The sequence below is a fragment of the Sciurus carolinensis genome, chromosome 11, assembly GCF_902686445.1.
Source record: "Sciurus carolinensis chromosome 11, mSciCar1.2, whole genome shotgun sequence".
NCBI lineage: Eukaryota > Metazoa > Chordata > Mammalia > Rodentia > Sciuridae > Sciurus > Sciurus carolinensis.
The window spans coordinates 107500683-107519359 of NC_062223.1; the positions used below are offsets into that span (position 1 = coordinate 107500683).

General features: G+C 34.7%; 1 protein-coding gene across 1 annotated transcript in view; it reads right to left on the reverse strand.

The window, feature by feature from the left end:
* The window catches only part of Cwf19l2 (CWF19 like cell cycle control factor 2), a 96656-nt gene that overhangs the window by 38481 nt on the left and 39498 nt on the right, over positions 1-18677 (reverse strand). The window contains 4 exon segments of the mRNA XM_047519006.1: positions 8998-9074; positions 9077-9118; positions 9121-9133; positions 11246-11362. Coding sequence (XP_047374962.1) covers positions 8998-9074; positions 9077-9118; positions 9121-9133; positions 11246-11362 — 249 coding nt within the window.

Below are 18677 nucleotides of genomic sequence, written 5' to 3' on the forward strand. Positions count from 1 at the left end.
AACTTGTTGTCTAACATGAACCCTTTCCTGTCTCTCTAGTTTAAATTAGATCTCTGGTGTGGCTCTCAAAAGACTTTGTCCTTAACTTTCACAGTAATTAAACATTCATAATTACTGAATTAATTTTTTATAATTATCTATTGAATTTTTCTTTTCCCTCACAAGCCTACAAGCTCCATAAGCAAGGGGCATGTTTCCTCATGTGCCAGTGACATCGGCAGAAGGAGAACATCACACACATTGAAAGAGATCAATTAATATTTATTAAAAATGACAGAATACAGAAGGTCATTTTTCTTGTTCTGTGGCATGAAACAAAGAAAGGAGACAGGCAGGTTCTCAACAAAGCAGGTGAATGAAAAAAAAAAAAAAAAAAAAGAGTAGGGGTAGGGGGACTTTACTAGAATTTCATACCTGATACTCAAAGCAGATCACAGACTCAGAAGGTCAGTTATAATAAAATAAGGAAGAAATGTCCAGCACCACAGCCGCTGCTACAGTGGGAGGGATCAGCCAGAGCAGTCCCTCCACAAGGGATAGGGAATAAAAAGAACTCGCATTTTTAGGAGGACTGAAGCATACTGTGGTACAGAGAGTTCAGAAATCAAAGACACTGCCCGACTAAACTGAAAGGCATGCTGCACAATAGACTTGCACAGGAAAGAAACCACACCTCTCCCAGCGGTGTAGGGAGGTCAGAGGAAGGAACCATTTTGCAACCACGGTGCAGGGACCAGCAGGTGAAGGAGCTGATTCCTGGCATACCGGATGGAGTCTGGAAAAAAATACAGGCCTAGCAAACCCACACTTCAAGACACAGAGTGTGCCTAAATGACCAGGAGAAAAACAAATACGGAGAGAGGTATACACAGAGGACAACTGGTTACGGAAACCCAAGCAGCTCTCCCCCTCCGCCTCCTATCTGGCTGCTTGCAGGACTGGTTGGGAGAGATGCTCCTGGCCAGGAATCTGAAAGGGTGGGGACAGGAGAGATTGAGGAGTTCCACCTAGGGGATTACCTCTCTCACTAGGGCAACCCCACTCTTAGGATGGAAGAAGCATCGTACTCCAGACAACTCTACCTAACCACTGAGAAGGAGAGTTAAGAAACTTCTGGACTCCAACAGAAACAATTCTTCAACTTTTCATCAGGATCTTTTTTTTTTTTTTTTTTTTTTCCGTTTTTCTTTTCTCTGCTTAATTGTGACATTAATTGTTCATGGACATATATAAATATTCATATTTTTTCTTTTCTCATTTCTAGCATTTTTGAAAACAGTTAATTTTCATGGATCAGTTTTTTGAGGACTAAGTTTGATTAGCATATTTCAGTTTTGGGATTTTTTTTTTTTTAATTTTGACTTTATATATTTTTTCCCTCACTTATTTGTTTCCCTTGAATCTCTGTTTTCTTCTCCTAACAGTCAATCACTATCATTCTCTTTCCTTCTTCCTCTAAATTTTTACTTCTATCCTCTCTCCTCTTCCCTCATAATCATCACATCCTACAACACTTCTGTTCTCTCCTTGTCCAAATTGTAAATTGTCAACTGTTCTGCAAGTGTTTTTTTATTATTGGGAAATAATTGATCATATCATTTCTCTTTATTGTCAAACACTGCAGACATCATAGGTAGGAACTATTTGGTTTAAAGTTATATGTTGTTTGCATTGGTTGTAGTTATTATTTGTCTCCCCTTAAATGGTGAGGTACTGGAAACCTTCAAAACAATATACGTCTACAGGGTAGAAACTCTACTGCTTCACATCCATACTGTTAGATAGGTAGGCACAAACAACATGAAAAAACAAGGGAACAGGTACCAAAAATATGCAATGGAGAAAAGATAGCCTCTTCAACAAATGGTGCTGGGAAAACTGGAAATCCATATGCAGCAGAATGATAATAAACCCCTATCTCTCACTCTGCACAAAAATCAACTCACAATGGATTAAGGACCTTGAAATCAGACCAGAGACCCTGCATCTTATAGAAGAAAAAGTAGGTCCAAATCTTCAACTTGTTGGCTTAGGATCAGACTTCCTTAACAGGACTCCCATAGCACAAGAAATAAAAGCAAGGATCAATAACTGGGATAGATTCAAACTAAAAAGCTTTCTATCAGCAAGGGAAATGGTCAGCAATGTGAAGAGAGAACCTACAGAGTGGGAGAAAATCTTTGCCACTCATACTTCAGATAGAGCACTAATTTCCAGAATATACAAAGAACTCAAAAAACACTTCACGAAGAATACAAATAATCCAATCAACAAATGAGCTAAGGATATGAACAGACGCTTCACAGAAGATCTACAAGCAATCAACAGATATATGAAAAAATGTTCAACATCTCTAGTAATAAGAGAAATGCAAATCAAAACTACCCTAAGGTTCCATCTCACTCCAATTAGAATGGTGATTATCAAGAATACAAACAACAATAGGTGTTGGAGAGGATGTGGGGAAAAAGGTACACTCATACATTGCTGATGGGGTTGCAAATTAGTGCAGTCACTCTAAAAAGCAGTATGGAGATTCCTCAAAAGCTTGGAATGGAACATTATTTGACCCAGCTATCCCACTCCTTGGCCTATACCCAAAGGGCTTAAAATCAGCATATTACAGAGATACAGCCACATCAATGTTCATAGCTGCTCAATTCACGATAGCTAGATTGTGGAACCAACCTAGATGTCCTTCAATTGATGAATGGATAAAGCAACTGTGATATATATATATATACAATGGAATATTACTCAGCCATAAAGAATAATAAAATTATGGCATTTGCACTCAAATGGATGAAACTAGAGAATATCATACTAAGTGAGATAAGACAATCTCAAAAAACCAAAGGATGAATGATCTCACTGACAAGTAGATGATGACACATAATGGAGGGTGGGAGCGGGGCAAGAATGGAGGAAGGAGGGACTGTATAGAGGGAAAAGAGGGGTGGGAGGGGTGGGGGGGAAGAAAAAATAACAGAATGAATCAAACACCATTACCCTATGTAAATGTATGATAACACAAATGGTATGCCTTTACTTCATGTACAACAGAAACAACATGTATCCCCATTGTTTACAATAAAAATTTTAAAAAATTAAAAAAAAACAAGAGAACAAACTGCCCCAAAGAAACCATGATACTTCAATAACAGTATCCATCGCCACCACAGTGGAAGAAATGTCAGAGAAGGGGTTTAGAACAGACATAGTTAAACTAATCTGTGAGGTAATGGACAATGTAAGGAATGATATCAGAGAAAAAAGACAAATAAAAGATCACTTCAATAAAGAGATAAGAGATTCTGAAAAAAATTTCAAGGAGAAATCCTCAAAACAAAGGAATCAATAAGCCAAATTTTAAAAATACAACAGAAAGCATCACCAACAGACTAGACCATGTGAAAGACCAAGTTTCAGGCTATGAAAATGAAATATATAATCTCGAAAATAAAGTTGGCAATGAAGAAAAGATATTGAGACCATGAAGAGAACTTCCAAGAATTATGGGATAACTTGAAAGGACTAAATTTAAGATTTATTGGAATAGACAAAGGCTCAGAGATACAAACCAAAGGAATGCACAATCTTTTCAATGAAATAATATCATAAAATTTCCCAAAACTAAAGAATGAAATAGGAAATCAGATGTAGGAGGCTTATAGGATACCAAATATACAAAATTATAACAGACCCACACCAAGGCACATTATGAAGAAAATGTCTAACACAGAGAAGAAGGATAAATTTTAAAGGCTGCTAGAGAAAAATGATAGGTCACATTTAGAGGGAAACTAATCTGGATATCAGCTATTTCACAACCCAGACAGATACTCAACGCTAACTGGTTTCTGGATAATATATATCAGGCTCTGAAAGAAAATAGATGCCAAGGGGCTGGGGATATAGCTCAGTTGATAGAATGCTTGCCTTGCAAACACAAGGCCCTGGTTTCAATCCCCAGCACTACAAAAAAAAAAAAAAGAAAATAGATGCCAGCCAAGAATACTATAGCCAGAAAAATTAAGCTTCAGAATTGATGATGAAACAAAAATCTCTCATAATAAAAAGTTAAAAGGATTCACAATTAGAAAGCCTGCTCTATAAAACATACTCAACAAAATATTTCATGAAAGGAAAAACAAAACTGAAAAGCAGCAAAGGGAAGAATTACACTAGAAGAACAGTTGATCAAAGGAAAATTAATTCAAATTGAAAACCAGATATAAAATGACAGAGAAAAAAATCACATCTTGATAATAACCTTGAACATAAATGGTCTAAACTCATCAATCAAAAGACACAAAATGGCAGAATGGATTAAAAAACAAGACCCAACAATATGCTGTCTCTAAGAGACTCACCTCATAGGCAAAGACATCCACAGACTGAAGGTAAAAGGATGGGACATATTATTCACATGGATCTCATAAACAAGCAGGGGTTTCTATCACATCTGATAAAGGGGACTTCAAGTCAAAATCAGAAGTAATAAGAAAGGACATTTCATACTGCTGGCAATTAGATATCAATAAGACATAACAACTGTAAATATTTATGCCCTCAACAATGAGCATCTATGTACATCAAACAAACCCTTCTCAAATTCAAGAATGAAATACACCACAACACAGAAATACTGGGTGACTTTAATATACTGCTTTCACTGCTGGATAGATCCTCCAGACAAAAACTAAAAAAAAAAAAAAAAGCTATAGAAGTAAAAAATACAATTAGTAATTTAACAGATATATATAGAATATTTCATCCATCAATGACTGAATACGCTTTCTTCTCCACAGCATGCAGATCCTTCTCTAAAACAGACCATACCTTAGGCTACAAAGCAATTCTTAGCAAATACAAAAAAAAAAAAATTAAGATAATACCTTGCATTCCATCAGAGCATAACAGAATGAAACTAGAAATAAATGATAAAATAAAAATAAAAGCCACCGGGGACAAAATAATATGCTACTGAATGATAAGTGGACAGCGGAAGAAATCAGGAATGAAATAAAAACACACTTAGAGGAAATGAGAACAGCGATATAACATATCAAACTCTCCGGGAAACTATGAAGGCAGTACTAAGAGGAGAGTTCATTGCACTGAGTTCATTCATTAAAAGAATAGAAAGTCAACAAACAAATAACCTAACCCTACATCTTAAAGTCCTAGAAAAACAAGAATAAATCAACACCAAAAGCAGAAGACAGGAAAGAATTAAAATCAGAGCTGAAATCAGTGAAATTGAAACAAAAGAAATAATGTAAAAAAATTGACAAAACACTGGTTCTTTGAAAAAATAAATAAAACTAATGAGCCCCTAGCTAAGCTAACAAAGGGAAAGAAAAAACTCAAATTACTAAAATTTGTATTGAAAAAGGAACTATTACAATAGACACTACTGAAATGTAGATGATAATCAGAAACTATTTTGAAAATTTATATTCTAATGAAACAGAAAATCTTGAAAACATCCACAAATTTCTAGATACATATGACCCACCCAAACTGAATCAGAAGGACATAGAAAATTTATACACATCAGCAATGAAATTGAAGATGCCATCAAAAGTCTATCAACAAAGAAAAGCCCAGATGGATTCTCAGTCAAGTTCTACCATACCACCAAAGAAGATTTAACACCAATGCTCCTTAAATTATTCCATGATATAAATCATGTAAAAACAAAACAAAAAAATGAATAGAAAGTGCAAAAAAAGATTTACTGAATACCTAATGTCTATCATAGAATTCCACTGTACATTACCTTCTCAAAAGAATATTAGAAAAATATGATCAAAATATAATAAACCAGATCATGCCATTATCCACTAAAAACCTTCAAAGAGCTTCCCATCATTCAAAATAAAAGCAGAAGTTCTCACCATATGGTCTGTGAGAACTTGGTATCTCACTTCCTCCATGTCTCCCAACTCATCTCGCCTTTCCCTTTCTCCCTTTGCTCCCAGTCACATCTGTCTTCTTACTATCTCTTCATGTTCTTCAAGCTTCTCTGCTTCAGATCCTTTTCATTTGCTGTTTCTTATATTTTGAATACTCTCCTCTCTGATTGTTTTAGTCAGTTATTTTGCTGCTGTGACTAAATGATCTGACCAGCACACTTTTAAAGGAGGAAAGGTTTATTTGAGGGCTCATGGTTTCAGAGATCTTAGTCCATAGAAGGCCAGCTCCATTCCTGGAGGCCCAAGGTAAGGCAGAACTTTATAGCAAAAGAGTGTGGCAGAGAGAAGCAGCTTGCATGGTGACCAGGAAGTGGAGAGACTCGACTCTACAGATACAAAATATATAACCCCAGAGCCACAGCCCAATTCCCACCTCCTTCAGCCACATCCTATCACTTCAATTAATCCCATCAGTGATTACTTCACTGATTGGGTTAAGACTCTTACAACCCAAACATTTCTCCTCTGAAACTTCCTGCACTCTCTCACACGTGAGTTTTTGGTGACACCTCACATCCAAACCATAACACGAATATTCACATGAACCATCCCTTAACTTTGTTCACAGTCTGCTGAAACACCACCTTCACAAAGAAGCCCTGCTCCCAACTCTATTGAAATATCACCCATCGTCGCCTTGTGGTTTGCTTTATTACACACAAAAAAATATTTTCTATTATGTACTGTATTACTCATGTTTTACAATATTTTATATTATGTATTTGTTCTCTTTCTGTTTCATCCATGAGAAATACAAGCCCTCTGATGGCACAAACTTTGACTTGATTTCTTCTCAGTACCCAGCACCTAAAATGGTATCTGCCACAAATAAGAGGTCCTGTGATGGGCTGACAGATCTGGCTCCATGAGAATGTTATAGGCCAGACTCTAAGGGAAATGACTAAACAGACTCCATTTTGCTCTGAGACTCCATATTATGTAGGAAATAAGCTTCTCCCATGGGAACGTCCAGCCTCTATGCCCATCATCAGTTACTTAGTGTGACATGTTTAACAATAAAGAATGATAATTCTTATGTAAAGAAACACTGCTCTCTTTTGATCCCTACTGCTCCTAAACAATGTACCATGTGAACAGTGATTGTGTAGATGTTAGTAACCAATCTTTAGTTTGTACCTAGGTAAGGGTCATTTTGACCCACTTCAACCCCTGTGTTGATGATCTCATGATGTTAATGTGTAATTTCGAATCAGAGCAATAGACACTTATGATTGATGTGATTTTTGGTATAAGAACCCCTACAACCCTGTGGTCAGGGCTGTTCTCCCAATAGCCATTTTTTTGGGGCACTGTGTGAGACAGTCAGCAGGCCAGCTTAACAAAGACTCTCAAATTTGGACTTCTCAGTGGTGATCGATCTGTTCTTAAGTTGCACCCCATAACAGTCCACCAAAAACTGCTGGATTAATAAATGACTATTACAGGGTTAAAAAAAAAGTTTATGTATAAACTTGAATGGACTATGTTGAGATTACTAAAATTGTGTTTCATTCAGACTACCATAAAAAGTGACATCACTTCTAAGAGGGAACTCAGAAATATGTATGTCCATCTTTCTGCAGTAAATTTCTAGATCCTAGGAAATTTATGGCAATTTCTCCAAATAAACAGAGGTAAAATTATGCTAATAAGCTGAATTTAAGATCCCATATAATTTCTGGAGCTGGATACAATGACCACTTCTATTTAAACCTAAGTTTAAGTTATTCCCCATACTCATGTTCCTGGCACATTCAGATACCTTGGTTTATCTTTATTTTAGCTTTTAATAAGTTAATTTTTGACCAAATAATATATTCACATAATACCAAAAAAAAAAAACTGCAACTCTGAAAAGGCATACAGTGAAAAGTCTCCCCCAACCATTCCTGTCTCTCAGATACCCTCTTTAAATTCTCAATTGTAAAACATAACTATTAGTATAAGAGGGCAAGGGCTGACTGACATACTTTTTCTGAAAAGGTCTAGACAGTAAATATTTGCAGCTTTGTGTGCTACAGAGTCTGTGTCATACTATTCAATTAAGTCATAACAGAGCAAATATAGCCTTAGACAATGTGTAAATACATTTGAATACCTGTGTTTCAACAAAACTTTATTTGTAAATATAGTGAAATTTCCCCTGGATAGTTTGCCAACTGCTAACACAGAGCAAAGTTTAAATACAATGTCTCTTTTATGGAAATAGCAGTGTCTGAAGAAATTACAAAGGAAGAGACTGTCACAAAGAATGCTATTTAAAACAAATATTCATTCTACTACTCATACTGATCTGTTATTATTCAAAGATGTCTTTTCTATAATCCCTAATATATTACTCCAAATATTTTCTTTTACCTCTTGGCATCATTACAAAGGACCAGAGAAACATTAAAACAAGACAGACTGGTAATTTAACAAGAGCATATTAACAATCATTAAATTCCAGTCCCCAATTTTCCCTTAAATGGTAGATCAAATATACAATTAACATCTTCACAGAATGCATTAGAAAAGTATAGTAGAGTCTATATTTAAAACCAAACCCAAGTATGTATTTATTCTAATATTTCCTATTATGTCTTACAAAATATTTACCTTAATAAAATAAACCAAGATTGGATCAGACCTCTAAAAAGTACATCATTATTAGACTGAAGAACCAGCTTCTCAAAATTCAAAGAATCCTAGGAATATATATTTCTGCTAGTCAACTTTGCATCACTGTAACAAAATACCTGAAAAGAACAACTTAGAATAGGAAAAGTTTATTTTGGCCTCATGGTTTCAGAGGTTCAGACCATAGTCAGCAGACTCCATTGGTCTGGGCCTGAGTGAAGGGAGACTATCATGTTGGAAGGGTGTGGAAGGGGAAAGCTACTCAGCTCATGGACAGATTGATCCACTCATGAGGTTACACCTCTCATAATCTAACCATTTCATCTCTGAACATTCCTGCATTGTCAAACCAATGAGCTTTTTGAAGGACACGAAAGATCCAAACCATAATTCTTACCTTAGATGCCATTCTCATAAAAAGTTTGTTCTGATTTTCCATTGTTCCCATCTTTTCATTTTTGACTAAATCATTAGACTAAGATGATCATCATCGGGAAAGTATCGAACCCTTTCTTTTGATCATGGGTTGAAACCTATAACAAGAACACCATTAATTTGGTGAAATCCTAAGTCTCTGAAGAATTTTTTAATACATTATCAATAAATCTGATAATATATGTAAAAATCCCTATTTGTATCACAACCATTCCTTCCACTTTTGCCCTATATTACTTGCTTCCATGTGAAAAAAGGTCCACTAGCATTACAATCCCTCCTTCTGCCCTTTACTTGTCCACTTCCCCAGGGATAGAAGAAAGACATTATATGATCTCTAATTTTGAGTGATAAAGTCAACTTGATCTACCCTCCTTCTGTCTTCTCTGCTCTTCTCCTTGTAGTTAAAATTTCTTAGCAATATGGAAAGAAGACTACAGTTATTTCGAGATCAAATATCAAAAACAAAAAAGTATTAGCAAACCCATGACTATGGACTTAATTTTTGTATTCTTCCCAAATTCACAAGTATAAATCTCAATGTGATGCTATTAAGAGATGGAGCCTTTTGAGGAGGTAATTAGGTCATGAATGGGATTAGCACCCCTATAAATAGACATTAGAATTTTCTCTCTCTACCTGGCCCCCTCTGATATATGAGGATAAAGTGAGAAAATCACAAGCTACAAACCAGAAAGTATGCCCTCAACCAGACATTAAACCTACCAGAGTTCTGATTTGGAGTTCCCAATCTCCAAAACTGTGAGAAATAAATTTCCATTGTGTAAGCCACCAGTCTACAGTATTCTGTTATAGCAAACAGAATTGATAAGACATTCACTTCTCTTAAAACCTTGATCTGTAAACAGCTTTATTAGAAATAATGCTAACAGTCTGATTTCACTTAATTCAATCTTGGGTTTTCCTCTCAGTTGGTTTCATTTCCAGGTAAGGAACAGTTAAGTGATATTTATTTCCTCCCAAACCAAATCTGCTGAAAGCTACTCTTGAATTTCCTTATCCAAATAAACCTGGGCCTTCAACTTTTTTGAGATCTTTACAACCAGGGCCCCATTGTTTTTTCCAGTATTGCTAATTCTTCTCTTCACTAGTTTAAATCTCATATGCTATGACTTCAATCACTCCCTGGCTCCAGATTCTTAATATCTCTTAATATCTAGCCCTCTTGCCCTTTCGTTATACTCAAAGAGCAAATCCCAGTCCTGAATGAGTATGTATGCCTTCCTTTTGCTTGGTATTATGCCTCTCAAAAAAAGAAAGAAAAAAAAAAAAGGTACTCAGTGCCCTCTTGCAATGTGTTTATGGATCCCCAGTCAGTTCTGACACTTCATATATTCAAACCTTTACTATTCTCTTGCACATCTCCTTTGTTATCCCCTAATTCCTCTCATTACTTTGGAAGAGGTATCTCCCCCACTTCTGTTCATGGAAAAAAATAATTAGTATCTCTGGTAGCAACAGGGACTCAGTGGGCAAATAACAAACACTTAATGGAAAAATTCCCAATGAACAAGTCTTTTGTGTTTTCAATTATCATTTGTACTATCTTGCTTCCATGTGAAAGAACTTCCACTAGAATTATAATACCTACTTCTGACCCTTTACTTCTCTTTACTTGTCCTTTTCCCCACGGATAGAAGAATGACATTATCTTTAAACCAAAAAAACATACTTTGGAAAACTAAACATGCCGTTTTTGCCATCTTAATAGCCTCAAGTTGGTGCTAAAAACTTACTGCTCAAGCTGAAAGATGGAATGGAAAATTAGGTGTATATGGGCTCATAGCACCTACATAATTAAGACATTATTGTGTGTGGATACCCCATTAGCAGGTCTCAAATAGAAATCTAAAAAAGTAATAGGTCTGAGAGATCAAGCTTTTCCCTAAGAGATATGGTAAATATGCAGAAAAAAAACTAAGTACAAGATCAAAGAAATGTAGATTAAAATTAAAATTGCCTTAAACACTCCATATTCATAATTATTTGAAAAACACAGTTTATTTGGATTCTATTTTGTAAAAGGCAAAGGAATACACCTAAGAATAAAATAACAATTTACTATTTTTGAATGTTTGTATTAGAAAGCTACATTTCAGAAGATATTCTGTAGTCTAAAACACAGAAAAGTCCCAAAGGGAAAGAAGAAAGGAATTCTGAATTAATAAACAAGGAAATGTTAAGAATACCTTCTGTCCCTTCCTTCTTCCTGCTTTTGCTTCCAGAGGTTCTCCTGGTGTGTTCACAGGCCACACTCTTCCAGAATCATCTGTTCTAACAAGGATCACTTCTTGCTGCTCTTCATTCTACAAAAAGATTCAGGGATACCTTTTGAAATAACTGTAAAGAATGTTGAATGCTTACATTTAGTAACAACTTCATCACTAACAACAACAAAACAAAAGATTCTAGTTTTCAAATAATATTATGTATTACCTTAACTCTTCAGGATTTTCATTATGACTATACTATAAAATAACCATAATCATTGCAGGAAAAATGCCGAGAGTTTATTATTTTATGGAAAAAAATCACAGAAAAAACTGCAAAACGGTTTCTATTTGGACACCAATAAAGATAACAAAGATGTTGGGTGTGATGGCACATGCCTGTAATGCCAACAGCTCAGGATGTGGAGGAAGGAGACTTCTGAGTTCAAAGACAGTCTCAGCAACTTTAGCAAGATCCTGAGCAACTTAGCAAGACCCTGTCTCAAAATAAGATATAAAAAAGGGCTAGGGATGTTTCTCAGTGGTTAAGCACCACTGGGTTCAATCCCTGGTAACCCCCACCCCCCAAAAAAAGATGAGAAAATACTAATAATTCACCAGACACTGTTTGAGAGTACTCACACTTATACAGCAAATATCATGCTTGATGAATGTTTCTTAAATTTAAAGATTATACTAAAACTTTATTATAATAAAGCAGCTACATGACAAAACAATCCTGCTAAATTAGCTACTATGATACCCTACATTTCTTTCTATTAACGGTCTATTTTTTTTATTCTGAATACCTTTATTTTCAACAAAAATAAAAATTGCTAACATTTGTCATGCTAACTAACAAGCCATCAATTGTATCTATTAAAACCCATTTCTGACTTTCACTTTGATAATTAGTGCTTGATGAATCCCTTATGATATTATATTTGGATGTGGCTTTTCTGATATAAAGCCAGATGACTAGCTGGAGAGAGAAATTTTCATGAGGGCAAACAATTGCCCCTGAAATTGGAGTTTCAACTAACAAAGCATGATGATATCACATTGTTCAGGTTTAAGTTCTTCAAAAATGAAGTGCACATTTTACCAAGTACTGTTTATTCCAGGCACCACTGGCAATCAATGGCCTTGCTGTCCAGTGGTTTGTAGGCAGGGAGACAAAGAATAAACAGATGACTGCAGTATACACAGCGTGTGTTGATGAGGCTGGCTAGCTCGGGCTGGGCATTTTATTGTTTTTGTTGTTTTGCTTAGTTATACATGAGAGTAGAGTCTATTTTAACATATTTACACAAACATAGAGTATCTCTCATTCTAATTAGGATCACAGTCTTACTGCTTTCTGCTTCTGGCTCTTTAGAAGTTATATCCCACATATGGCTAACCCAGGATTCTTCCTACAAAATTTTAGCTAAATACATGCCTGGCACAGTATAGAATAAACTTTATTTTATGATGAAAGTGGAACATTATTGGTAAATTTCTAATAAAGAATCAGGAATATTAGGGAATAAAATCATTAAAAATCAACTGAAAATAAGATCAAGCAAATTATTCACATTTCAATTTTCTTCTCAAATCAAAATCAAATATAAAAAATCAATTTCAATTCCACTTAATAGAAATTTAGATGTCCTGCAGAAATGGGAGATAAAAATACACTATTATTAATCTTATAGGAATATATTTTTCCACACAATACTAAATGGACAATAAAGATTATTTATCACTACTTTTCTCCTCAGTAAATTAAAATTAATTAGTGAAGTGTTATATTTTAAAGAATCTCTCTATTCTTTTCCTTAGCAGATAACAGAGATAGGGAAGACATTATAATCTGACTTTTAACTTCATCACTCTGCTAAAGATGATCACCAAGGGATTTTAAAATTACTAAATCGAGCACATAATTATTAAATTATTATCTTTCTCAATGTGAAAACATTTCATTCTGGTTATTAAGTCCTCCTGCCTCAAATACTTTCTCTGCATTTGCTCCCCTGGCTCACTCAGTCATTTATTAATTCATTCAATAATTTTTTTAAAGCACCTATCTTATGCAATAGTAGTCAAAGGAAATATAGCCCTGCCTTAAGAAGTTTATAGCCCGGTAGGAGAACTGCTCCCTAAATGAACTACTAATAAAAAAAATAATCACCTTTACTTTCTCCTCTGTTTAGGCTATCCCTCAAATGCTGAGAGATAATTCCAAGATTCCTTAGATTCCAATCTTACATACTGACATCTAATTATCATTCTTATTTGCCAAAAACTTTACTGTGTTAAATATAACTATAATCATGCTATTCTTTGCTTAAATACCTTCAGGGATCACTTACTACCTAGATTAATACCACACCAAATATGGCCCAAAAACCAGTGCAAGCCTGAGACTACCAGCCATGAAATATTTGTTACTAATCCATGATGAGGTAAATACAGAAGCTGAGTATTCAGAAATTTTCATATCAATTATATAGAACAATTTTATATGATTCAATCTAAATAAAAACTTGACATATATTTCATTGCAGGGAGCCCCCCACGGCTTATACGAGAACCAAGCTATCAGACAGAAGGATCTGGTCTCAGGAACTGCCTGATCATGTAGTTGTCCTGCATTGGTTCACCGCTGAAGTTCAAATACAAGCCCTGGATGTGGGACTGACCCACTAGAGCCAAATGGCTTGCTTACCTTCACCCCCTATCCTGTTTTTCTCAAAGAAGCTCCTACAGGTCTCCTTTTGAGCTGTACTGCTATAAAGCAAGCACAGGATCCTTCCTTTGTTAGAACCAGACCCCTATGGACATTGCAATTGGTCATGACCCTGCTATAAAGATAATTCTGCCCTCAGTCGTTATTTCTGATAAATAAATTTCATAGCTTTTATTTCGCAACCAGCCCATTCTTCCTATAGGAACCCTTTCCTTCACCCACATGTGGGACATGCAGCGAGATTTCATATACCTTTATTTCATTTTTCTACACAACATTTTTATTGAATTTTCTAAAGTTATTAGTCCATGATGAACTGGAAAACTTTAAACACATGGGTGTGTTCTTATGTATATGTTATATTCATGTGTTTTACATATAATATATTTGTATATAACATATATTACATATATAAAATAACCCTAATTCTATATCATGGTCTAGGAAGCACTGTACTAAATAATGGAATTAAACCCAAACACTAACACAGTGTACAAAGTTTTAAATTTCTGGCCCACAAATGCTTTTCTAACTCCTCATAATTTCTGTAAATTTACTATACATTTTACTTCCTCTGCATGGAACAAATCCCTTCTTGCTCAACTAGGAAACCAAGGATATAATCACAGTCAATGCTCTGTTACCAATAATTTCAGGCACATTTATACTGCCAGAGCATAATCTCCATAGTTACTGTCTCTCTACTTATAATTTTCTGTCTTTGCCAAAGGCCAAAGTATACTACTTGATATCTATAGGACCTGGCACAATGTGAACTGTTGTGGATACTCAAGAACAGTTGACAAATGTAATTATCAAATCGGTGCCTCAAACAGAGGCACCAATATACTCCCAAAGTTAACCCCCTTTTCCCCTTAGCTGTCTCTCCCACTGTCTGCCCCTCTTTATCCACCTTCCTTTCTGCAGTCTGCCAACACAAAAGACATGAAGTTGTCCCACTTTGGGTACTCATGACAGAGTGCATTCTAACCATCTACTTGGTTTAAAACCAAAGATAGAAATAGTATGTTCCAATAGGAAGGACAGTAGAATAATCAGACATTCATTCTACAACTGGTGGGATTCTACATCACGTATAACCAGAAGAATGAGAACAACTGGTGGGATTTTACATCATGTATAACCAGAAGAATGAGAAATTATACTCCATTGTATATGATGTACCAAAGTGCATTCTACTATCATGTATAACTAATTAAAACAAATAAAAAAATTTTTAAATAAAAAAAGAAATGTTTCTTCTACACAAAAAATAGGCACAAACATTTTCATCATCTGTGTGATTTGTTAATTTCTCTCCAAAGATAACAGAAATACTTTTTGAAACAAGAAAGCATTTATAAATTAAGAATGCCTAATGCTCCAGATTTTTAAATTATCCCCAACAACTGCAGCTCGCTCTGTAGGACTTTTACTTTGAAAACACAAAAAATGATTGCTTTATTATAAATATCTTATATGGACACTTTTATTACAAACCTCAAAATGTTCAGGGACCATTCATTCATTATCCACAGACTATTATCTATCCTGCTGGCTGATGGAAATCATGAATTCTTATTTCAAGGAAAAAAGGAGAAAACAAATCACTTTACATGAAGTTATAAAATCAATTTACTAATATGACCAACAATGAATTTCCCTATTGGTATTTACAATAATTATGGAAAAGCAAATAATAATCTCCTACAAAGTACATTATTCATTTTATAGTAACTCAACAGATATTTAAAACTCAACTGTCCTTCCCCCTTTTCAGGACAAAGGCCAAGCTACATACAACTTTGTATCTAAGGACCTATGTCAAACAGTGGGCACTCAATAAATCCTTGATAAACAGAATTAACAAACCAGTACCTCATACAGATTAATGATATTCCCAAGGTTAGCCCACTTTCCCCGATAACTTTCCTCTTCTACCCACTTTCCTACTTTCTGTTCCTCGAGCCAGTCAATAGAAATTATACTACATTTTCCCAATTTGCTACCCAAAACAGAAATATTGAGACCAGAAATACTGATGAAGTTTTCAATTTGCTACCATATTAATATGGAAAATGAGGTTTAAGAATTTCTATCAGAAAGGAAATTATGGCCTGCAGTCAAATGCAACCTGTTACCTGTTTTCATTCAACCTATAAGCTTAGAATGGTTTTCACATTTTTTATACGATTAGGGTGAAATTGAAAGAATAGTATTTTGTGACAAATAAAAATTATATGCAATTCTAATATTAGAGTCTATGAAGTTTTATTAAAGTACAGCCACTGCCATTCACTTACATATTATACATTTACTCTACAACAGCAGTTGAATAGTTGTGACTTATTCATTTAATACAGGCCTTTCAGCACCACTTACACGTAATACTGATTAAAAAGTGAAAAAGTGAACATGGCTTTGAGTCAAAGATGGTATCAAAAATTCTAAATGTTTAAAAGTCTTTTCTACCATTTTGTAAATAACACCATATTCTTCCATTAGATCAGATTTTCCCACCAGTGGTCCCTGATCTTCCGTGGGTGGATGATGATCTTCCCCAAGTCTGCCACCACTGAAGCCCATGGAAACTGTTTCAACTTTAATCTTTTAAAATTTCAATAAATAGGCAGTTGCTATTATTCTACCTTTTTCATGACTTTTGAACAATATCTACTATATCTCTAATTACAACCACAGTCAGTACAAGAGAACAGGTTGTTCACCACACAACAGAGAAAAACGGAGAAATACTTCAGGGCATGGGAACCCAAGAATGGATTGTTTGGACAACAAAGGAAACAGTCATCAAAGTGAAGAGACAACCTATGGAATAGGAGAAAATTCCTGCAAACTATACATCTGACAAAAGATTAATATACAGACTATAAAAGGAACTCCAAACCTCAATAGTGAGAGAAAAAAAAATTAAAACACAGGCAAAACATCTAAATAGACATTTCTCAAAAGAAGAAACACAAATTACCAACAGGGTGTATGAAAAAAATGCTCAATATTACTAAACGTCGGGAAAATGAAAAACAAAACTACAGTGTTACCTCACCCCAGTAAGAATGGTTATTGACAAAAAGACTAAAAATAACAAGAACTGGCAAGGATGTGAAAAAAAATGGAACCCTTTTACGCACTGTTGATGAGCATATAAATTAGTATATCCATTATGGAAAACAGTTTGGAGATTCCTCAAAAAAATTAAAAAGAGAACTAACATATGACCCATATGACCCACTGCTGGGTATATATCCAAAGGATATATTTTCAAGGCAATATCTGCATTCCTATGTTTATTGCATCAATATTCATAACAGCCTAGAAAGGGACACAATCGAAGTGTCCAACTGATCAATGGATAAAGGAAGTGTGGCACATATACACAATGGAATAATATTCAACTATAAAAAGAATGAAACCCTGTTATTTGCAATAATATGATGGAAATGGAGGTTATTATGTAAAGTGAAATAAGCCAGGCACAGAAAGACAAGCACTACATGACCTCAGGCATATGTGCAGCAATATCAAAAGAACATAGAAGTTCAAAATAGAATGAAGTGAGAATTCTAGTGGGGTGCTGGAAAGGTGAGCTGTTACACACTAGGGTGACTATAAATAACAACTATATACTATCTATCTCAAAAAGCTAGGAGACAGTCATCAAAGTGAAGAGACAACCTATGGAATAGGAGAAAATTCCTGCAAACTATACATCTGACAAAAGATTAATATACAGACTATAAAAGGAACTCCAAACCTCAATAGTGAGAAAAAAAAAATTAAAACACAGACAAAACATCTAAATAGACATTTCATAATAAAAAAATGAAGAGGACACAGATATATTTAACCTAATTTAAACACTACACAATGTATACATGTACTGAAACATCACATGGCACTCCAATAAGTACAATTTCGAGTTTGTATTCACTAGATAAAAATGTTTAAATTGAACTTCTTTAAATGAGAGATTTTATGTTATTCCTATAACTTAACATTTCCAAGAAACAAAGAATTCCTTCCTGTTCAAATGTTCTAATAAATGGGGTTTTCTTTTCCTTGAAAGGGTAAAATTTCTAACAGAAGTATTTCTGGATTTTCCTCCAGAAAGACATCAAATTTCTGTGTAGTATAAACAACTTCATATTCTACTCTCATTTCTTAACAAAACAATTTTGAAAGTTAGGTAAGTCAAGGTCCTGATTCTGACAGAAAAACTTATTTTACTAGCAGTGAAGAATTATGTCAGAACTGTTAGAAGTTTGTTTTATATACATACCCTAGAGAAGTTTGAAACAGATATACAAGTATCCCATCTTTGCATAGAAGATGAAAATATTTTTTTCTGGTGAAAGTATCCTTAGAATAAAACTCTTTTTATTTGAAGCTTCAAAGGCCTATACAGTTTCCAAAACAGCTGACAAATAGGAATTCTACTTGATATACTATTTTGAATACTACTCCACTGAGTTACCAGATATATGTCATTTGACAGACTATATGCTTCAATTCTTTCCCTTGTGTTCCAAGCCACAATATAGCTCAACCATTTCCACACTACATCGATTCATTAGTATTTCTCCACATAATTCCTTTTGCTAGTCTAAGATACTTCAAAATCTGATTTCACATTAAGCAACTACAAAGGATTATGGAAAA